The 24,015-nt window shown below is 40.8% G+C and overlaps 1 protein-coding gene across 14 annotated transcripts in view; it reads right to left on the reverse strand.

The window, feature by feature from the left end:
- The window catches only part of MYCBP2 (MYC binding protein 2), a 414,953-nt gene that overhangs the window by 169,737 nt on the left and 221,201 nt on the right, over nucleotides 1-24,015 (reverse strand). For all 14 annotated transcript variants that reach the window (XM_073347199.1, XM_073347148.1, XM_073347171.1 and 11 more), the window contains 5 exons: nucleotides 23,620-23,720; nucleotides 19,337-19,555; nucleotides 12,943-13,168; nucleotides 12,406-12,524; nucleotides 2,430-2,517 (listed from right to left, as the gene is read on the reverse strand). In XM_073347199.1, the coding sequence (XP_073203300.1) occupies nucleotides 2,430-2,517; nucleotides 12,406-12,524; nucleotides 12,943-13,168; nucleotides 19,337-19,555; nucleotides 23,620-23,720 (753 nt within the window). The remainder of the gene's footprint in view (nucleotides 1-2,429; nucleotides 2,518-12,405; nucleotides 12,525-12,942; nucleotides 13,169-19,336; nucleotides 19,556-23,619; nucleotides 23,721-24,015) is intronic.

Raw genomic sequence — 24,015 nt, forward strand, 5'->3', positions numbered from 1 at the left:
ATGAATACCTCTTAGGTCATTCATATCTTTTCTTTAGTCCCCCTCACTCCACCTTTTTTATTTTATTTTTTAAAGACTTTAGCTTTGCAAGTATTGCCACCCAGCTGTGGACAGGGCATGGCCTTTGTGGTTTGCTTTATGCAGTGCCTTGAGCCCTCTGAATACGTCTCACTCAGTGTCCTGCCCCACGCCCTGTGCAGCTGAGGTGGAGTTCCTTGATTTGAGTTGGGAAGAAGGGGAGCTGAATATAAGCCCAGATTCTCTTTCCAGGGAATTTAGGAACCATTTGAGGTCTTCGGGGGAGCTGGAGCCCCTTAAGAGTTTTTTTTTCCCCAGTCCTGTTCTTCCCCAGGACTTACCCCTCCTCTTACTTTAGAGTCTCTCCCCATTCTGCTCTGCATCTTCAGATTGGGCTTTTCTGTACTAGAGTTGTGGCTTCTTGGGGTAGGATGACACAACATGCCTGTCCTACTTAGAGCCCTGACATTAGTAGGGCCAGGGCTCACTGGCTCAGAACATAATTTACTCTCCTAAGAGCCTGTAAAGTTGTTTCACATCAGAGCACTGCTTGAATTTAGTTTGGTGTTTGTGCAACAGCTCTGCTATGCATGAACGGGGGCAGAGAAGCATGGCTGGGAAGCACCAGAATGCTGGCTGAGACTACTTCACTGCTCAATACCCAATCCAGGAGAAGGAGGAGAACTAAAGGCTGCTCACTACTGCCCCCCACAAATGAATAAAATTAAAGGCGGTCAGAGGCAGAAGATCTCTGAAGAGAAGAAGGGGGTTGGCTAGCACGGACTGTGATACAGCTTTGAACTGCCTCTAGAAACTGTAGACAGGAGGGGAACAGCCCATGCATATCAGAATAGTGGGAGATGCTGAGGAAGTGAGTAGGAAGAACTAGCCACTCCCTTTTCTTGCCTTGTCTCAAACTTTTGCCTTTATTATGGGATTCTGAAGTCCTCAAGAACATGAGGTGAGCCTAAAGCCTGCTGGAAGAGGAGTGCTCCAGGAAGGGCTGAAACACTGTTTTCCCTTAGGCCGTGCTCCTCGGTCTTGAACAAACTACTACCCAGTAGTGAACAGAGAAGGTCACAGCACTGTGGTATACTATATAAAGTATTAAAATAAGACTATACAAAGTCTAACAACTATCCCCTTTAGCAAGGAGGGAATTGCATTGTAGTCAAAAACTGTCTTTGGAGATAATTCACTGTTACAAAAGCCAGGAAATTGAAGTTGGGAGCATTTTAGTTTCTGTTTTTTTCTCTTGTATGGAAGAATAAAGGGAGCAGTTGATAAGCAGGTGCCATCAATGGAAGTAAGTTTTAACTACCTCTAATCAAGGGTGGAGGAAAGAGGGATTCTAATCAATATTACAGAATTGCCTAACATACTCTTGAGAGCAAAATGAATATTTACGAGAAGTGCCTATTGTGATTGAAAGTAAGATCTGCATGCTCAAGTGCACAAGAAAATACCCGATTTAAAAAAAATCTATTATGTTTTTGTGCTTGCAACTGCACACTGATCAATGTCCCCTTGCTCATTAACATGCCCTTTCTATTAAGCACTCTCATTTGCAATATGCAAATACTTAATGGCTTTGATTGCATTTAACCTAACAAGCTAATCACTAATCTGAACCTAGCAATGAATTTAAATAGTTATGCAGACACCTTATAAGAAACTGTGAGCCTTCTGTAAACAAGAATAACTCCATTAAAGACAATGGAGCTGCACAAGGATAAAACTAGAGAGAGGTCAGAATTAGGATCTCTCTCTTTCTAGTTCTACTTCAGTCACAATATTCTGCTCCAGTCACTTTTGCTGAATCTCATTTTTGTCACTTGTGGTACATTTGAAATTGTGTTTGTATTATTGAAAACTTGTGTCTACTGTGTCTGCTTATGAAGTAATGTAATACTTTTGATAATTTTAAAATTTGGAGAATTATTATTTTAGGCTCCAAGATCTACAGATATTCATGACCACTTAATTTTAAACAAATAATTGCACATTTTACAAATCAGCACCACAGCTACTGTTCCTTAATGATTGATGTGGAGTGTGCTAAGAACAAACAGTGATAAGAAAAACAAATAGTAAGATACTTGAACATTTGTGAAGTACCATTAAGAAACTGGAGAACATAGTTCATACACTGACACTCTACCTGTAGATGGGGTGAGCTGGTTCAGATTTAAATACTAGATTTCCCTCCTCCCTATACATAAGAAGGGAGTAGAGTGGGTGGCAAAACAGCATTATTTATCTGTGTTGATTAATTTTTAGTCTTAAAGTGAAAACAGAAATTTTATCTCCAACTGGAAGCAAACTTAAAACTCCTAGAATATTAGTAATTCACAACATATAATATAAATCAATTACCAAGGAAAAAATTATGTTTCTTAAGAGAGACTTACCAATGGGAAGTGCCAGATCTTTTTTCATCAAAGCTGCGGCACATGCTCCTCCTAGATTGGCCAATTCTTTCTCAAGCTGTATAATACCCTTCAAAAATAAGAGAAGAATTTAAAGCCAAAGGTACAATTTCAGAAAAGAAAAGCCGAATAGTTGTATCAACAGAATGCCCACAAACTACTGAAGATTGTGAGAGACAAAAATACTGTGCTCTAGTTCAGGGGTGCTCATCCTTAGGGTCACAAACAGGTTTCATGGAGTTATAATCACCTTCCTTGCTTTATGACTATAAGGGAGGAGGGTCCTGACCCTTTTTTGTTGTAACATGGAATCACAGTAGAAAAAAGGCTGCGAACTATTTCTCTGATTAACAGAATTTATTAAATGTAGGTGGCTGCTAGGCTTTTACACTCAGCAGAATCATGCTTACCAGAAGATAACTGTTTTCTTTAGTGTGTAGCTAAAAGAAAAGGACCTTGGAAACATACTACTAGATAAACCAACTGTAGATACATGCATACCTTAAAGCTATGTTCCCTCTAAGATGTGCTCATGTATACAGCATACATGAACTCACTCATGTATGCAACTTAGAGGTACAGTAACTCCTCACTTAACGTTGTAGTTATGTTCCTGAAAAATGTGATTTTAAGTGAAATGATGTTAAGAGAATCCAATTTCCCCATAAGAATTAATGAAAATCGGGGGGGTTAGGTTCCAGGAAAAAAATTTCACCAGATAACAGACTATATATATGTCTTTTGTCTAGTGAAAAAAAATTCATGTACACAGAAAAATATATATATACACAGTATAAGTTTTAAACAACCAATTTAATACTGTACTCAGCAACGATGATTGTGAAGCTTGGTTGAGGTGGTGAAGTCAGAGGGTGAGATATTTCCCAGGGAATCTCTTACTGCTAAATGATGAACTAGCACTCAGCTGAGTCCTCAAGGGTTAACACATTCTTGTTAATGTAGCCTCACGCTCTACAAAGTGGCACGAATGGAGGGAGGGGAAACAGCATGGCAGAGAGAGACAGACACGTGCATTGCCCCTTTATGTATGCTGACCCCACTCTAAGTACATTGCCTTTTTAAGTAGATCAGCAAGCCGAGACAGCAGCTGCTGCCAGCGAGCATCCTCTGTCCTGAGCTCTGTTGGCGTCCCCCGCCGCTCTATGGAGATGGGGTAAGCGGGGGGCAGGAGTACACCCTGACATTAGCCCCCCTCTCCTCCTCCCACTACACAGCAAGCAGGAGGCTCCTGGGAGCAGCTCCAAGGCAGAGGTAGGAGCAGCACATGGCAGTGGGGGGAGGGACAGCTGAACTGCCGGACAACTGATAGCCTGCTGGAGTGCTGCTGCACAGGGAACTTAGGGGAGCGGGGAGCTGATAGGGGGGCTGCTGGTCCACCCTGGTTCCAAGCCCCCCCCCCCCCCCAGCTAGCTCCGATGGGCTGCTCTTTCTGCAAGCAGTGGACAAAGCAGGCGGCTGCCAAACAACGTTATGAGGGAGCATTGTGCAACTTTAAAAGAGCATGTTCTCTAATTGATCAGCAATGTCACAATGTTAACTGGGACGACTTTAAGTGAGGAGTTACTGTACCATTAGTCAAAGGGCTTCCCCCTTTCTTATCCTACTGCCTCTGTCTGAGGGGACTCCAGATTCTCCTTCAACCCAGCTGCTGGTCCTCAGGTGAAGCCCCTTACAGCCTCTTCCCCGTATATTGGCCCTCAGGGAGGGTAAAAAGCTCTGGGGCTCTTCTCCCCATTGATGTTGTTGCTCTGCGGGTGGGTGGGAAATGAGAACCCTTCTTCCCCCTTGCTAGACTTTGTATGTGGAATGATCCCCTTGTTCCGGGCGTAGGAACAGAGTGTGGCCTCTCAACCTCCTTCTGCTCTGCTCCTGAGTGAGTCCCCAATTTCTTCCCTACGCTAGTTTCCCCAGATGCTAGGCTCCCTGTCTCCCCAGCTGCTCCTCTCCTAAGGTGGGAAGAAGCGTGTTGTTCCTCCTCTGTCAGAGGACAGGAGACTATTGTGCTCCATTTCAGTTTCTCCATTTCTCTATCTGTGGAACACAAGTGTCTGAGCTCATGTTTTAAACCTAAGAGTGCTGTCTCTCTCACAAAAATCAGACCCTTTGAACACAATGGAAGTGCTGAGTGCAATGCTACTTTAAGTTGGAGAGTGCTGTGAGTTGGCTCAACACTTCTGAAAATTGGGTGCGTGGGTTCTAAACTTGCACTCAGGAAGTTATTCATTCCACATACAGGAAAAGGAAACAAATTAGTGGGAACAGCTAACTAGAGGAGCTTCCAGGGTAGTGATTTCCTTCAGAGATAGACAATATACAAAGAAAGACCAAAATCTCTCTGCCCAAAGTGCCCTCCAATCTGGAATCTTGATTATGCCTCACCTTCCATAGATTTAGGCTAACTAATCTGTAACTAGAGAGTGTGTCTTGAACTTAGTCCTTATGCAACTTAGCCCAAGTGGACTCCAATTACAGATTCTGAAATGTTGAGTATACATGTAGACTGGCCACCCAATTGCTGCTTCACAGTATCATGTTCTCTTTCTGCCCATGTACTAGTCTTGCCACTAAAATAATTTGTGTTTATGTCTAGATGGCAAGGATATCCTTCTACTTTGTAGATTTTTTTTTAAAATTAGGTTATACTGCCATTCTGTTCTGCCCAAATAGGAGGTCTGTCTTTTGCATCATGAACAGCACAAAACTGAGTTTGATTTTCAAAAATCTTGGCATTTTATGCAAATAGAACATAATGGTTCAAATTATATCTAAGGAATTCTATAGTGACTACTTGTTGATACCCTTATTTGCACTGAATAGCACCATACTCTGAGTATTCCCGTGAACTTCAATGGGAATGCTTGTTGAGTAAGTTTCTATTAAATGTGATCAAGGATATCAGAATCTTGCCCAATGAGAGAAAAGAGAAAAAACTAAGAGGAGATGAATACATTGACCCCCTCTGAAAAATACAGCCAGATCCACTTTGTGCCCTGGCCAGCTTGACTAAGTCCCCAGGTTGTAAACAATCAGCTCCGCAGATCTGTGCAACACTCCAAAATCCCTGGCATTGGAAATTCCTGCGGGAAAAAGGTGTGGAGCTATGGACAGCTATGGATTGCTGGTTGAGTTAGAGCAGCATGAAAGATGCTCTAATTTACATTGAGGACAGGGAAGAAGGTGGCTAATAACTAAGGTTAAGATTCTGTCGGTTATTTTTGGTAAAATCAAGGACAGGTTACGGTCGATAAACAAAAATTCACAGAAGCCTTTGACCTGCCCTTGATTTTTACTAAAAAAACCCGACAAAACAGGAAGGGAGGGATCCAGCACCCACTTCTGCTGCAGCTTTGGGGTCCCCCAGATGCCTATGGTGGCTTGCAGATCTGGAGTCCCCGCTGCCCACAGTGGCTGAAAGTACCAGGGTCCCCCCCGTTGCAAGCAGCAGCTTGGAGTTGTGGGGTCTCCCCATCACACACAGTGGCTGGGAGCTCCAAGGGGTGCCCCTCCCCACAGATCAGAGCTCTGGAGGGCCACCCCACACAGCTGGCAAGTCAAAATTGAGTAATTATCTGATGGTGGCTGGCACACACTAATTGCTGCCAGGTGGTCTTGTATACAACTGAGGGAGAGGCCAGTGATTTTGACAGAATGTAGATTGTCCAAAGTAAGGGGAATATTTGCTGACTTGGGATTTGTGTTTCAGCTGCATGCAGATGGAAAAACTCTTCCACTCAGTTGAATAATGTTTTCTAGCGAACTCCTTTCTGCTGTTATTAAGGATGGTTTGTAAGGCTTCAGAGCAGGAATGTTCTAAGTCTGACGCCCATCCAAAAACCAAGCAATGAGATGAAGTGATCCGGGGATGGGGTGATTGATACTGCATTTCTCCTGGGTTAAGAGATCAGGAAAGGACAGGATACAGATTGAAGGGTGAGGTGACACTAAACGGAGATTTGGGAAACAAATTTATTTGAGCCAAGTGGGGGCGAAGAGGATGACTCCTGCTGTGCCCTGTCCGGCTGAAATTTCCATAGGACTTGAGGTAGGAATTGTAAGGGAGGAAAGGCATAGTTCAGGTTTCCTGACCAGGTCAGAAGGATAGCATCGCCCTGAGAGTGTAGACCTAGAGCTCCCATATAACAGTAGATGTTGCATTTTCTGTTCATTTGGGGGGCAAACAGATTCCATGTGGGGTTCCCCATTGAGAGAAGATATGGTTCACTACCGAATCATGCAGCTCCCACTGATGATCAATAGCAAAATGCCTAATGGGGGTATCTGCCAACACATTCTGAGCTCCCAGAAGGTAAGCTGAGGACAGGGTGATTCAATTCATAATGCACAAATTCCATAGGGTGACTACTTCTATACACAAGAGAATGGATCTTGCCCCTCCTTGTTGAAAAGTTGGTTATGCTGTTTAACGTTATGAAGACATGATGGAACTGGTTAAACTGAAGAAAGGCATTGCAAGCCTATCAGACTGCACAAAATTCCAAAAGACTGATGTGCATCCTGGTTTCTCAGGGCGTCCAGGTGCATTGTGCTACGTCTGTCTGTGTGGCCCCTCCAGCTCAACAGGGAGGCATCTGTAATTACTGTATTACCAGTAAGGGGGGATAGTAAGGGAATGCCCACATGTAGTTGATGGGATTACATTACATGACAGATTACGTTACTTTGGAAGGAAGCGTCACTATGGTATTCATAGTGTGTTTGGTCAGCGAATGCACTGTTTGGAACCACACCTCTAGGCAACGTAAGAAGAGTCTGGCGAATGCGGTAACAAGTGCATGAATCCACATGTCCCAGAAAGAAAACAAGTTCTGAGTGGTACTTGAGGGTTGCATATAACCTGGTCTATCAGGTTGTTCATGGCATGAAACCTGTCCCTTGGTAGATAAGCTCTTGCTATGACTGAGTCCAAATACACTTCATGAAGTCCATGGTCTGTATCAGAGTGAGGATATATTTTTCAAAGTTTACACTGGCTTCTAGACAGAAAAGGAGCTGAAGTATTAATGAGGTCAATATGCAGGCCTCTTGAAACGTCCTGGCAACGAGAAGCCAGTTGGTGAAATAAGGGATGACAGTCAGACTTTTCTATCTGAAATGAGTTGCTATTACCAGGATGACTAGGTAAAGAGCTTGGGATCAGTGGCAAAGCCAAATGAGAGCATTCTGTACTGGAAGTGGCCCACCATGAAACCGAGAAACTGATTGTGGGGGGGATGAATGTCCACGTGAATGTACGTGTCCATCACAGAGGGAGCTGTAAATGGAAATGTCTTTTTACATGGGTGGGATCATGGAAGCAAGTGTGATTATATGAAATTTCAGCTTCCAAATAAAGCGGATGAGATTGCAGAGCTAGAGAATGGGTCTCTAACACTTTTTTTTGGGTACTGGGAAGTGTATCAAGTAAAAGCCTTTCCCCTGGTGTTGGAGAGGTTTCCACTCTATTGCTCATCATTGGAGGAGCGACTCTACTTCCTGCCTAAGAATCCCCTCATGAGAATGGTCCCTGAAGAGGAATGGGGATGAGGTTTTTGGAGGAAGTAGAGAAGTAAACTATCGCATAGCCAGATTGGATAATGTCTAATACCCACCCACCTGTTATAGCACTCCAGTTGTAGAAACAGAGCGCTAAATGACTGTCAAAGGATATGCGGGTATAGGGTAGTGGCAGCATAACTTACAGTGTGCAGTTCTTGAACTTCCATTATAGATGTAACAGGAAAATTTTAATAAGTGCACAAGAGAAACTTGAGCAAAACGCTCATAAGTAGGACCTAGCGGGTTTGTCAGGACAAAATTAAAGTTCTATGACAGCAGAGGCTCCCTAATGGGAGGAACCTAGAGAATGTAGGGGAGAGAAGTCCTTGTTCTTAACAGAACTGTGTTGAGCAGACATTACAATCATACATCAGAGTGGCACCTTTACTGGATTACAAAACGATGATTTGAACTGTTCAAGACCAGAAACAGCCAGCTGACTAATGTGGACTATCTTCCACATTGTAAGGTGAGTATTTCTAGGTTGGATTCTAGGCAGAAGCCTCCCTTGTGGTTAAGACAGGACCTCTGGGCAGAAAGGCAGTGATTATGGTGGCTAAGATACCAGTGCTAACAAGGTCACATTGAGATTATTAATATAATGTTTGCTCTATCGAAACTGATATTCCCTATGACCCTGGGTATCAGGGAAATGGGAGAGAAGGCATATAGAATAGTGTTGGATTGAGTCCTGCAGCATCACATCTAAGAGGGAGCTTTTGTTCCTGTATACTCTTCTGTGATAAACTTGGCATTTGGTAGTTTTGTTGGGCACAAAGATGTTTATTAGTGCATGGCCCCATTCGTCAAATAATGCTAAGGTCACCACTGATTTCAAGGACCACTTCTGTTGATCATTAGATGGCCTGCTGAGCAAATCTACCTCCATCTCAATCCACCCCTACAAGGTGAAATGCAATGATGTTTAGCTTTAGATGAAGCACAGCCACAGTTTTATTGCTTCCACAGATAAGAGCTGTGAATGCATGACTCCATGTTTATTGATATAGCACAAGGCTATAGTGTTGTCTGTAAGCAACTGTATTATATAATTCTGCAGGGATCCGCAACAGGCTTTGAGGGCCCACAGCACTGTTCTGAGCTCTAGCATGCTGATAGAGAATCTGGACTAAGGTGTTTCAACAATCATGTACTTAGAGGTCTTGGTACTGTGGACCCCAGGCCAGACTGGAGGTAACAGTGATGACTGTGATGGTAAGGTGATGGGCAATGAAGATTTCTCCTCCTCCCCAGAAGATCTTTTCCCTGTTCTCCCACCAATGAAGCTATTGGAGTACTTGAGGTTGGATGGCCAGTTTCCTTTGAAGGCTGTGTACATTCACTGTATAGTGAATCACTGTGATGGAATGCACCCCTGTATTCACACTGTTCATACTGCTGTAATCATCTTTGTACAAAATATGCCTTGTAAGGTATCATTTGAAAAAGAATAATTCACTGGTCAATAATATCATGATGAAATGTGTGTAGCATCACTGTACGTAAAGTTATAAATAAACTAAAAATAGGTCTCAAATGTGTTTTCCAGACAAATCTGGGGAGTGGGTAAATCAATTTCTCAAAGACAAAGGACAAGCTCACACCTCTAACCAGGTGTCATCAAAGCTGATGGGTAATCAAGTGGCCGTTCTTTTGCATTGAAGGGGGGCAGAAACAAATAGATCTGCACCTTAGCAAACAACAGCATGGAACTTCTTTCACCACCATACTCCTTGCTTCCATCCTCACAGTGGGATGGAACTCTATCTAGGGGTAACCCTCAAGAAAATGTATTTCAAAGAGTGACTAACTATAATAGTGAGGGGAAAAAACATGAAAACTTAGATCTCCCTATCCATGTCTTGCTCTTTCACCTAAAACAACAAAAGAAACCAGGCAATTTGATTTTGGGAGAAATCCGGACCTGAAATTTGGTCAGCCATGTTGCTGGGAGCATATGGTAAGAATTTTATCTTGAACCAAGTCAAGCTGGTTAAGTTTTAGTCCTAGGAAGCATCTGACTTATTTCTCTAGTCATTTCTGACTTTAATACCTTATACTTGTACTCACTTAAACCCTATCTCCTTGTAGTTAAATAAACTTGTTTTATTCTTAATCAAAACTAATCCAGTGTTGTGAACTGCATGGGTACTCCTTTTCAAGTACCAGACTATTCATATCGATCCCCTTAGAGGGGCAATGGACCTAATATATTTGGACTGTCCAGGAGAGGGCTGGACACTGCAGAACACACATTTGTGGTGGTGGTGGTGGGGGGGGGGGGAAGACAGGGAATTTGGGAGTGGGATTGTGTTGGAGTCACCCTGCAATTAGCAACCAAAGGCTACTGGAAGCCAAAGTATCTCTGATGTTCGGTCACAGGCTGCTGGGCTCAGAGTTGCTGGGCCACGGCTCTGGCTATACACAGATACTCAGGGTGTAACCTGCATGCTGGATGACTGTTTGTGAGTTGCCTTGGTGGAAGCTACAGCAGCAAAGCACTGTGACGCACCCAGGTTTGCAGGGCAGCAGTGAGCCAGCCCCTCACTGGTCTGGACTGCACCTGGAATATCGTACTCACCATCCAGTACTGCAAGGTTTTCATATTCAGAAAAGCAAAGGGTGTGATGATGTAGGTCCAATGAAGCTATCAAGCCTACCAGTCTTCAGAAAAATTGTGAGGTCTGAACTGGTTGTTCCCTGAATTGTGAGGGAGTCTCAAGTTTGGAAGAATCTTCTCTCTGGAACAAAGGCTCTGGGCTCAGTGGAGTCCATGAATGTGACATTGAAGGTGATGAGTTCTGCAGGATGCACTGTGATTGTCAAACAAGAGGTGCACCTCTTAAAGCCCTTATAAGGAGTAAGGTCCAAAGGCTCCTAAGACAAGGGAAGGGCTATTTTCTTTAAACTATCCTATGCTACTCTGGCCTAAATATTTACATTAAGGTCTTAAACTAGGCCGAGGGGGAAAGTCCTGAAGTCACAAAGGAATTCTGTTCATTCTCTGTGGCAGCAAAAAAACTGAGGTGGTTGGGAGGTGGGGGAGCTCCCTTAAGAGTGTGGTGATGTCAACATTACACAAGAACAATTGTGCTCCCTTCCCCCACAAAAAATTGCTTTTCAAGGCAGTTCAATGCATACCAGGGACACCATATGAGAGAAAGAATTCACAGAGGCCCTCAAAGAAGAATAGTTTCTTACACGAAAGAATAACTTGAAGAACTCGAGGGGGGAAAAATAAACATGGGGAAATAGTTTTACAAACAATTTTACTGTTCCTCACATGTTCTTGTCAACTGCTGGAAATGGCCCATCTTGATTATCATTACAAAAGGTCTTTTTTTCTCTCCTGCTGGTAATAGCTCACCTTAACTGATCACTCTCATTATAGTGTGTATGGTAACACCCATTGTTTCATGTTCTCTGTGTATATAAAATCGTCCTACTCTATTTTCCACTGTATGCATCCGATGAAGTGGGCTTTAGCCCATGAAAGCTTATGCTCAAATAAATTTGTTAGTCTCTAAGGTGCCACAAGTACTCCAGTTCTTTTTTCAGAGATTTAAAGTATCTGTAATTACACTAAGATAAAATTTTATAAGGAATATTAATCTTCATTCTTCATAACATCAGACAACACCTAGTGTTTAAAAGAAACTTCTCTCAATAAGCATCTTACTGCATTATTTTCTATTTTAGGGGTTTGTATACTATCTTCTGAAGGGTCTGGACTAATGATGGAAAAAGAATAGAAGACTCTGTTCCTACAATGACCTATGCTAATAAAATGTACTTGCAGATTAATAAATTATTATAGAGCATTCCTAGATTTTGAATATCTCAGCATAATGGAATCGGGGCATATGTCTTGGATAGAATTACAGGAGATACAGAGTAGTTTTGATGCAATTAATATATATTTTTAATCAATAATAGAATTTTATAATGCCTTACATATCCATAGACTGTTCCAACTGTTAAAGTTTGAGAACCCTTGTACAGTAGGATAATGCACATGCAGCTGCACAAAAAGAAGGCATGAAACAATGAATCTCCATACAACTACAGTTCAAAAGATATAGAATCATAGAATATCAGAGTTGGAAGGGACCTCACGAGGTCTTCTAGTCCAATCCCCTGCTCAAAGCAGGACCAATCCCCAATTTTTGCCCCAGACCCCTAAATGGCCCCCTCAAGGACTGAACTCACAACCCTGGGTTTAGCAGGCCAAAGCTCAAACCACATATGTTGAGACCATTTTAAAATATCATTTTGCTAACATGTTGGCAAAAATGTGACTAGGAAAGGGCTGTATAAAATAATTTGCCTTTAGAAAAGCACATTTATTTGGTGTAATTTTAGTAGCTTCACTTATTCTCACCTCATCAGATCCTGGACTAAATTCATATCCAATTGCAAAACACTTGAAGCCATAGAAACAGGCCTTTTCATCTTTCACGTAGTCTGATGCAGTCTCCAGTGAAAAGAGTGCTTCATTTCCTAACAGGAAACAATTAAATTAACAAAATAAATCTATGTGAATTCCTCCTTTTTCACCCACTTTTGTATCACAAAAATAAATATGAAAGTTAGCCTTTAAACATAACTGGTAGAACAAACACTTGAACAATCTACATATCTATACCACATAGAAGAAAGCAAATAATTACTCCATGATATCCAACCAATTGCTATAACTGGCCCACCTTTCCACTCATCCTGGCTTCTCCTCAGCTTTATATTCTAAAAACTAAACTGGATAATTCAGTCTCATTATTTAAGATAGTCAAAATTAGACTTTTGATGACTAAGTAAAGTTTATTTCTCTGGAAATTACTGTAATTTAAGTTCACTTTTGTTAATTATACTCCCAAACCCTCCATTTTATTGAAACAGGCAATTTATAAACTCTTTTTACCTGGCAACACTAAAACCATGGTAGGCCATCCAGATGTGCCTGAAAATTTCTTTAATTCAATCCATGAATTAAGATTTTCATGAACAGAAGTTTGCTTTTGTCCAAATCCTGAGTTCTGGAGAATTCTGACAGGAATTAGCAAGCGAAGGACATCCTCTGATTGAGCTGTGCCACACTGAGCATCAAACTCTATTGTCATCCACCTGACGCATTCTGGGAAAGTCACCTAAAACAAATATTAGTCAGAAAACAAACACAAAAATCATTGTACAACTTCTCATTAATTTTGGTTTAAGTATCTTACTTTAAACTTAAAATTTTAAAATGGTCAAGTACTGAAAGATAAAGGAAAGTTACTTATCTCTTGATGATTTTGTTCTAGGTAAATACAATATTAGAACGTGGACAACATCTAAAGGGTGCAGGCTGGCTACACCTTTTGATCAACTTTTTTTTGGGGGGGGGGGAAGAGGAGAGACAGGCAAATTAATGTATTGGATCAAATGAAAATTTGAGTTTCAGAGAAACTTAGACCACACCTTAATTATCTCTGAGAAAGACCAAATAAGGAGGACCAGCTATAAGGTCTTGAAGTTGACCCACTCATGACAAGGCAATTGTCACAAGAAAAGCCATCTTCAGAGAAAGATGATCTAACAAATGTGTGGTCATAATTGTTCAATCGGCTCTGCACTGGAACCTAAGGATGATACTAAGGTCCAAGGACAGGGCTGGTCCTCAGATTGTAGGAAATACCTGAAGGAGTCCTCAAAGAAACACGATCACGGGATGAGGAGAAAAAAACATGACCCTGAGTCAGTTGATGATGAGCAGAAATGGATGCCAAACAAACACAGAGAATATATAGATAATCCAGATATTTTCAAAGATAGTCAATATTCAAGAATATGAGGGATCTCTGTCTTTGATAGGGAGCGGTTAGGCTAGGCTAACCACTAGAAAAGCACTTCCATTTTGCAGAACAAACAAACCTACTAGGATCTTTTCTACTCTGAATCAAGATATTCTGCACATCCATACAGCAAGTTTTCTCCATATCTTTTAACTAGAGAGCTTCCAGGCCATGAGATAGAGAGAGGCAAGATCTGGATGAAATGTGCTTCAGTTGTTCTGACTGACCAAGTCTGGCAAAAGAGGAAATGATATTTGGATAAAGTCTGAAGATTTGGAAATGAATACTGCCTTGGCCAGGCTGGAGATAGGAGAATGACTAATGCAGAATCCTGACTGGTTTTCCTCAAATCGCAAGGTCTTAATGGGATTACACGATAGGCATAATAGAGACTGTCATTCCATGGAATCAGAAAAGCATCCGCCTTCAAACCAGGGCTCAAACTTTTCTAGAGCAGAAACTTGCATTTCTTATTTCCTCTGATTGTAAACAAATCTGCATGGGGAAGCCCCAATGCCTGAATACTGACTTGATGACAGAGTCTTCTATCAACCACTTGAGGTCCTGTATGAAGTGGTTCTTTGTGCAAGTGTCTGCTCAGATGATCTGCCAATATGTCATGAAGACCTATCAGATTAATTTCTGATTATCCAGTGGTGGATACACCAATTCCACAGCACAATAGTTTCTCTGCATAAGGGATTAAATCTGGCACCTCCTTGCTTGTTGATATAGAACACTGAAGTGGTATTGACCATCACTCTTTGGATGTTTTGGGCCTTGATGTGAGTCAGAAAAGCCATACAAGCCAGACGTACTGCTCTGAGCTCTAGGATGTTGCTATGCAGACAAGCCTCCTCTTTGGACTGCCAACCTTATACTGTGAGGACATTCAAATGCTCTCCCCATCTGATCATCAAGGCATGGGTCACTCTATACTTTACAGGAAATGGCAGGGAGAAAGGAACACCCTGACATACTTGCTGAACGTCCTTCCACCAGTTTGGATCTGCATGTCTAAGCTGTGCAAACTGAAATGATAAAAAGACTTCAGCTATCCTCGGATGACAACTTAGATGAAGCTGGGACAGGGAATCACAAACGTCCATGAGGCTATATGGCCTAGCAAATGCAGATGTGTCCTCAGGGTCATCTCAGGAGTCTGCCGGGGCTGGGTGATTGTAGACACTTGTTGAATCTGGTTTGAGGCAGACACACCTCCACCATAAAGAAGTCTATGAGAGCTACAATAGATTCTATTTTCTGTGTAGAAATTAAATGTTATTTGTTTTGTTTATTTTTAGTCCCAACCTCAACAACAGGTACAGTATATATTGATTGTTACCTGCTGAGGAGATTTTCCATGAGCTAGCCAATTCAGAGGTGGGCTGCTGTTACCGCTATACAGATGTTGATAATCCAAAATGGAACACTTTGTATTGCTAATGTGAGTTACCAACTACAAAACAGAGATATTGCCTTTGTGCTTGCTGAATGGGAATATAGATCATGTAGATCGAGAGCTGGATTTTGAGGTATGAAAGAAAGACACATTACTATACCCATATCTCAACAATCTTGTTTGATGATGAGGTAATTCACCAATGGCCTGAAACATCTGTAGAAAACATATGGACAGACCGTTATTGCTGTTGATAGTCTGTAGGTGGCTGCTGCAGGGATGGAGGTCTGACTTGTGATACTTCAGGTAGATTACTGTCTTCTAGAGTGCTAAACAGACCACAGCGCCCAATAAGGCCAGGAGGAAGATATATAGAGATAAAGAGTAGGAGGCGGATATAGCAGGCAGGGGGTCCTTCCCTAAGCTACCCTGACCCCCATCCTTGGGATGCCTGTCTGAAATATATGGGTCATAAAAAAGGGACCGCTGGAGGGTGGAACCACCCCCACTTTTGTCCACAGCAGAAAAGAGAAAGGAGTGATCTCCCTCAAATGGAGCAGCAGACTTGATGGGGATCTGAGAATTATGTTGTGCTGGGAGCCTTTTAGATGGTGCTGGAGATAAACCCAATACGGACAAAGAAAGCAAAAGGACAGAGTCAAATCTCTGATATAAAAAACATCAGTACCAATTGCATCAGTGCCAAAACAAAAGCTGAAAGGGTCAGTACCAAATTCAACAGTGCCTATATAGTTGATACCAAAACTACTGGTGCTGAAGTGTAAGTGATGCCTACTAGTATGAGAAGGCCCTGGGGTGGTACCAAGGCAGTGAGCAACAGTTAAGTCCTTTTGGGCACCATGACTCAGCCGTGAAGTGTCTTTATTAGCAGAAACAGAGAGATTTGTCCTGGTTTTTTTTGTACTCCCAAAAAACTTTTAGTGGGAGACCCACTCGTATGCTCCTTAGAGAAGTTGAGCAGGTTTACCTCTCTCAACATGTGAGGAAGGAGCAGCCATGGAAGCTGCAAGAAAATGACTCACAGGGACAGAGATAGTCCTGCAAGATGAGGACGTAACAGAAGCATTCTAACTGAAGATTACTCCAAACCAGATGGATCCTGCCTCTCTGGACCAGAGGCAGGTCTCATGAATTTATCCAGGAGATAAGTTTTAAATCTTGCCTCCTTGGATTCAGCAGTTCGTTACTAGTACATTACAAAGTACATTTGTCTTTAATGTGCTCGTCTCCAGGGCAAAATAAGCATGTAGAATGTCTATGGTTGGGGGTAGAGCTGCCTCATACAATGAACAATATTTAAAGCCAAGAGATTTTTGACCATCTCTAAGGCTGACTCCCGGAACTGGCTGAATGAAAAGAACTTGCCTGAACTAAATCCTACACTAAGACACAATAAGATTCCTGTCAACTGTCTTAAACTGCATTAAAACTATCCTATCCTAAGGACAGCTATTTACAATAAATTGGGAAAAGTGGAAGCAGAAGTACAAGAGACCAAAAACTGCTAAGTCAGCGCCGTGTCTCAGCCACAGGCAGTGAAAAGGAAATGAGAGTTGGCTGGTTGTGCCACCCCCTTTATGTTCCTGGGGGCAGAGAGGGTGCTAAAAGGCATGAAAGGAACAGGCATGGCCCAACGGACACCACTGGCTAACATATTCCAATCTCTGGCACATGCGCACCAGAAATGACACACACATAGATAAGTACTCAAAAAAACACAGGTTATTTTTATCTAAAACAATTGAAGCAAATGACTGACTTCTGGGGACTGTGGGAAACTAGTCTGCAATTTCGGTTCTCCTTATTAGATTCCAATCATCCTTGAAAAGAAATTCAAAAGAAGGAGGCACGAGAACAATCTTTTGTACACAGATTCATCTTAGCTGCCCATTTTCCAGACCATTTCCCCCTTCTTTTTGCATTGCTCTAATGGCTCCCCCATTCTCAACCAAATCAAGCATAAGCTTCTTGTCATAATTTTAAGTCCCTCTGCCACTTATTCCTGCTTTACCATGCAATATTCCATACAATAACCACAGAGTTATGATTAATGGATTTAATGTTTTTTGTCTCAGAGTAATCTCTTTAAAAATCAGGCTAATCTTTACTTTATGTGATGGCCTTACCTACAGTTTACTTCATGTGAGTGCCTTACCTAACCTATGCAATTCCATGCCTTGTTCTTTGGACTTCTTTTCATCTTAACCTTAAAGTCCAAATTTCTCGGGTTTGTAATGTTTGTTTTGGGATAATTACAATATCCACAGAATGTTTTTTTCCCCTTAAAACTACTGATCAGCACAGTCAATATTAAATGGTTTAAATGGTTTTTGTCCAGGATTTATTTTTCAATTATCAGTTTCATATATAAACACTAAACAAAAGATCCAAAGAGAATGCCACCAGAGTTGAACATATATAGTATCAATCTTAGATAACTTTTTGAGTATTAACTTTTAAGGACAGATTCAGTGGTATGCTTTGGCTGTTTTGTGCTCTCCTAAAACAGTACAAAGTAACTGAAGCATACTGGTGAATCAGACCCTTAGTATGTCAGCATGTAGCTACAGAACTTCAAGACAAGCGAGAGCTGAGGACCTAGTATTCTACCAAGGAACTCTTTACACATATGTACAGAATTCCTCATCACTGAGTCATTTCAATCAACAGAATTAAACATGCAAATTAACTGGAGAGGAAAGCTGATGATTAGGTTGATCTTAAATGGGGCTGTTGTAACATTAGAGGTAACTCAACCAATTATAACAATTACTAATAAGTTAGTTTAATTTCTGTATCATTTCCTGAAACGTAACCTAATAAATCATCTATTGGCAATGTTTGAAGGAGTATGCTAAAATGTTATTGAGATCATCGGAGACAAAAAAGATCTGACAGTGTGGTAAGTTTCTTAAATGAACCCTTTTATATTAATTTTAACTCATACTAATTAAGAGATTTCTTTGTATGTTGTCTGGAACTTCGGGGGTTCCATGTATGGAGAAAATATTACAGGGTCAGAAACTCAACTCCTTTAGGAAGCCCAGAGAGGTTAAAGCTCAGGTGATTATTTCTATTTTCTGCATCAGCTGCCTTGCTCTCTAAATAGAGCTCCTTATTTTCAAGAGCAGCAGATATGAATGAATTGCAGCTTGTATTGATTCAGTACTTGCAACCTTCTGCTTCACAGTTTTGACTTCACTATAAAACGCATCAATTCTAGAAATGAATATGATTTATTGAAAACTACAGACAGGACTTAACCTCTTGAGAATTCTGCATCCTAAATGGTGGTCAGATTCGAGGCGACTTCATGAATAATTTAAACTGCCAGATCTCCTGGCCAACAAAACAAACTGGTGGTGCTACAGCATCGGGGGTCTCCCCTTGCCTAGAGCTAACTATACTTACACGCAAAGCTCTGATATCAGATTTCATAAAAGTACATTTTAGCACTCAGTAAGAATGTTGGGGATACGCATTTGGACTATCTTTCTCTATGAGAACAAACTTGTGGGGTATTATTTGTTAGGTTCATGAATAGGCAGGAGTTTGCCAGGCGCTCACAAGGAAGGTGCTCAGTCAAAGCACAGCATTACACAACTATCTAGCGTTGTTCCTTTAAACTTTGAAAATGTGACATATATTAAACTATCCTTTGTTTATTTTGATTCATAACAAGAAATAAAACTTTACACTGTTAAAGAAACCATCCAAAAAGACCATCACTGCTGAACAGAAAATAAATCAGATAGTATGTTACAACAGTGAAAACATCAGGAAACTGAGTTATAGCAACTGTTAAAAATGTGTATATAAAATGAGAATTTAACTAAAAGACTTAGGTTATGAACAGCTTTGCATCAGTTGCCTCAGAACAAGTACATAACTCATAGCATGAGATTCATATATATAAAATCAAACAACAGTGCAAACGCTGTATATTCACAGCATAAAGACAAACTAGGTAACAACTTTAGAGATGTTAAAAATCTATGCATAATTTGAATTTATGATATGTATTAAAAATTGCATACAGACACAGAAATGGTCCTTACCTTATAGTGGGTAACACAAGCTGGTTTATAAGGGTGTTCACTTTCTATGACAGCATAGTGATTAGAGGTAGTACCAGCTGAGAGCCCTTGTTCAGGTTGGTTTCCTGTGGTGCTGTCTGTAGACTGATTGGGATTAAAGGAAGGAGGGGCATACTTCTGATTCAAAACAGCTACAGAGGGAAGTAACTGCTGTACTAGGCCAAAGACTTCAACAGCAACCTGCAGTATGACACAGTAGAACATATTATATGATATTGGGAAGAAAAAAGTCAAAAAGCCTATAGTTCTCTATAGTACTTGTTTTGAATAGTCTCAACATTAACACTATCAATGTTCAGTCATGTAATTTGGTTTACTTTAAAAAAAACAAACAAACAAAAACCACACCCTCCTCCCCTTCGTGCTTTGGCCACCATTCCAGAGGACATGCTTCCATGCTGATGATGGGCTCTGCTTGATAATGATCCCAAAGCATGCAGACAGATGCACATTCATTTTCATCATCGAGTCAGATGCCACCAACAGAAGGTTGATTTTCTTTTTTGGTGGTTCAGGTTCTGTAGTTTCTGCATCAGTGTTGCTCTTTTACGATTTCTGACAGCATGTTCCACACCTCATCCCACTCAGATTTTAGAAGGCACTTCAGATTCTTAAACCTTGGGTCAAGTGCTGTAGCCTCCTTTAGAAATCGCACATTGGTACCTTCTTTGCATTTTGTCAAATCTGTGGTGAAAGTGTTCTTAAATTGATTCACATGTACTGTGGGTCATCATCCGAGACAGCCATAACACGAAATACATGGTAAAATGCGGGCAAAACCACAGAGCAGGAGACATACAATTCTCTCCCAAGCAGTTCAGTCACAAATTTAATTAATGCATTATTTTTTTAATGAGCAGCATCAGCATGGAAGCATGTCCTCTGGAATGGTGGCCCAAGCATGAAGGGGCACACAAATGTTTAGCATATCTGGCACATAATTACCTTGCAACACGGGCTACAAGAGTGCCATGCAAACACCTGTTCTCACTTTCAGATGACACTATAAATCAGAAGCAGGCATTATTACATTATCTCCCATAAATGTAAACTAATTTGTTTGTCTTAGCGATTGGCTGAACAAGAAGTAGGACTGAGTGGACTTGTAGGCGCTAAAGTTTTACATTGCTTTGTTTTTGAGTACAGTTTGTAAAAAAAAAATCCACATTTCTTATATTGCACTTTCACTATAAAGAGATCGCACAACAGTACTTGTATGAGGTGATTTGAAAAATACTATTTCTTTTATCTTTTTTACAGTGCAAATATTTGTAATAAAAATGATAATATAAAGTGAGCACTGTACACTTTGTACTCTGTTGTAATTGAAATCAATATATTTGAAAATGTAGAAAAACATCCAAAAATATTTATGATAAATTTCAATTGGTATTCTATTATTAACAGCGTGATTAACCACAAATAATTTTTAATCGAGTTAATTTGTTTTGAGTTAATCGTTTATGTTAACTGCGATTAATTGACAGCCCTATAAAATAAGACACTGAATAAATAGTAAATAAAAGTTTAGTTCCTACATAAATGCTGTATTTTCCCCATGATCCCTATGCAAACCTCCTACAGAAATTAACTATTGTGAATTTAGGGGCATAAAAAGTCTTGAATTTGTATCCCTGCCATTGAGCATAATTAAACATGAAATATGTCCCTCTCCTCCAACTCGGTTTAACATATCTATAAACAATGTAAAATTAACTTTAAACCTATGTTTCTAGATTTTAAGCCCACTTCAGAGAAGGGCCATCCACATCTGCCACTGACCTTCCGAACTATAGTGCAATGTCCATTCACAGCAATATGCAGATGATCAATCATCAACATAGGCCACAAAACTTACCAAACTGGGGAAGAACCCCCCCCTCAAATGGATGAATAGAGAATCACCCTCACATATGAATTTTCTAAAGAGGGGCACAGATTTCACCAAGCCAGAAACAAAGTTATTTTCACACGAAAAAAACGGGAAAGTCTCTCTTTAAAACAAAGAAATCCCATTTCAAGATCCAGAATCACAGCAATGTTAACATTTTAAAGCAAACAATTAAATCCCATGAGGCTATTGCTTAATTTGTGAATGATAAAATATCAAATTCTATCAATAAGCCTCATTTTTGTTACTTTGGGGTGACCAATGAACTGCAGAAGATGGAAAGCGTCCATCTTAAAGAATCTTTTGCTATTTTTTGGTAAAATTAGTTTTGAGGCTCCAAGTTACAGCCATGTGGACTGAAGATGTTATAACAGCAGAAATTAAAAAGAGTATTCAAGTAGTCAGGGCCTGATAAAATTTATCATAGGGTACTTGAAGAACTAGCTGAGACAATCTTGGAACCATTAGCAATTATCTTTGAGAACTCATGGAGAACAGTTACGGTCTGTCCCAGAGAACTGGAGAAAGGCAAACATAGTACCTATTTTTAAAAAGGGGGAACAAAGAGGACCTGGAGAATTACAGACCAGTCAGTCTATCTTCCAACACCTGGAAAGATTGTTTATTAATTATTAAACAATCCATTTGTAAGCACCTAGAGCAGGGGTTCTCAAACTTCACTGCACTGTGACCTCCTTTGGACAATAAAAATTACTACACGACCCCAGGAGTGGGGACCGAAGCCTGAGCCAGCCCAAGCCACCCTGTGGAAGGGGAGCCAAAGCTAAAGCCCAAGGGCTTCAGCCCCAGCCAGGGGACCTGTAACCTGAGTCCTGATGCCAAGGGCTGAAGCCCTCGGGCTTTGCTCCCGGGCCACAGAAAGTCTAAGCCAGCTCTGGGGACCCTATTAAAATGGGGTCGCAACCCACAGTTTGAGAACCGCTGACCTAGAGCATAATGCCCCTGCTCTCCTGCTGGTAATAGCTCATCTTAAGTGATCACTCTCCTTACAGTGTGTATGATAAACACCCATTTTTTTCATGTTCTGTGTGTATATAAATCTCCTTACTGTATTTTCCACTGAATGCATCCGATGAAGTGAGCTGTAGCTCATGAAAGCTTATGCTCAAATAAATTGGTTAGTCTCTAAGGTGCCACAAGTACTCCTTTTCTTTTTGCGAATACAGACTAACACGGCTGCTATTCTGAAACCTGCTATAAGGAATAGTGAACAGGGATTTGTCAAGAACAAATCATGCCAAACCAATCATAACTTCTTTCTTTGACAGGGTTACTGGCCTAGTTGACTAAAAGAAGCAATAGACATGATATATCTTGATTTCAGTAAGGCTTTTGACATAGTCCCACATAACACTCTCATAAGCAAACTAGGGAAATGCGGTCCAGATGAAATTACTATAAGGTGCATGCAGAACTGGGTGAACTATCGTAGTCAAAGAGTAGTTATCAATTGTTCACTGTGTAGTAACCATGACCAGAGCACTAGCACCTGCTGCAGGTTTGAGTTATTGACATGCTATTAGGGCCTGCAGCTGTGATGCAGCAGCATGGAATGCTGACCTGGGAAGGGAACAGTTCATTGGAGAGTAGCTCAAGCTGGGGAAGGGGCCTGGATGACTTCAGAAGGGGAGGCAGTTGGAAAATGCTGTTAGAAAAGAAGGAGAAGACGACGACGAATCTAAATGCTGAGTTAGTGAATGAACTAGGGTTGGGGTACAAAGTGAGGTTAAAAAAGCTGGACATGTTTAATTTTGAGACTGAGGGGGACCCTGAAGGTAGGACAAGAAGTAATGGGCCTAATCTGCAGCAAGGGAGATTTAGGGTAGATATGAGGAAAACCTTTCTAACTATAAGGGTAGTTAAGTTCTGGAATAAGCTTCCAAGGGAAGCTGTGGAATCCCCATCAATGGAGGTTTTTAAGAACAGGATGAACAAACACTTGTCAGAGATGGTCTAGGTTTATTTAGTTGGTCCTGCCTCAGCACAGGGGGCTGGGTTTACTGACTTCTTGAGGTCCCTTCCAGCACTACATTTCTATGAATCTATGAAAAAGTGGCTACGAAAGCATTGCTATAAATTGGTCTTTTAGATCATAAGTAATATTCTGAGACAACAGTAGAGAAAGGTAAGGGTAGAGAAAGTGCCTACAGGCAATTCTTGTTACCATGGCTGAAAAACCCTAATACTTCTGAGGCAGCCTTTAATGTGTCAAGTGTTCTAAGGTGAATCAGGAATTCACAAGTATACACAAACACAAAAGTGCCTTTCAGACCACAGCCATCTCTTATACAGCATTTTAAAAATCATCTGTACAGGCTACCGAAGAACATACCTTGGGAATAGCTGCAGCTACTGGTCCTATGTAGGCTATTATAAGGGGAAGCAGCATTGAAAACAGACTGGAAGAGCTGAGCAATTCTGGAATGTCTTCAGCTAAACAAAGATAATTACAATACTTAGATATCATTCTTTATAATGAATGTATTATAGCTCTGACAAAATTAAATTCTTCTGTTTTGCCAACTGTATAGTAATGGTTTATAGAATAAAAACTTATGTTTACACCGATGCATTTTCAGTATAAATTATTTTCATCATAAAGCACACCCTGTTTCAGAGTCAAATTAAGAGCCTGCAAAATTCATTTTAAGGTAAAATCCCCATTTAAAACATTCACTTTATAAAAAGCTTCATTTGTTAGAGCAAAAATAAAGTATTCTGTCAAATA

Source organism: Lepidochelys kempii, chromosome 1, assembly GCF_965140265.1.
Source record: "Lepidochelys kempii isolate rLepKem1 chromosome 1, rLepKem1.hap2, whole genome shotgun sequence".
NCBI lineage: Eukaryota > Metazoa > Chordata > Testudines > Cheloniidae > Lepidochelys > Lepidochelys kempii.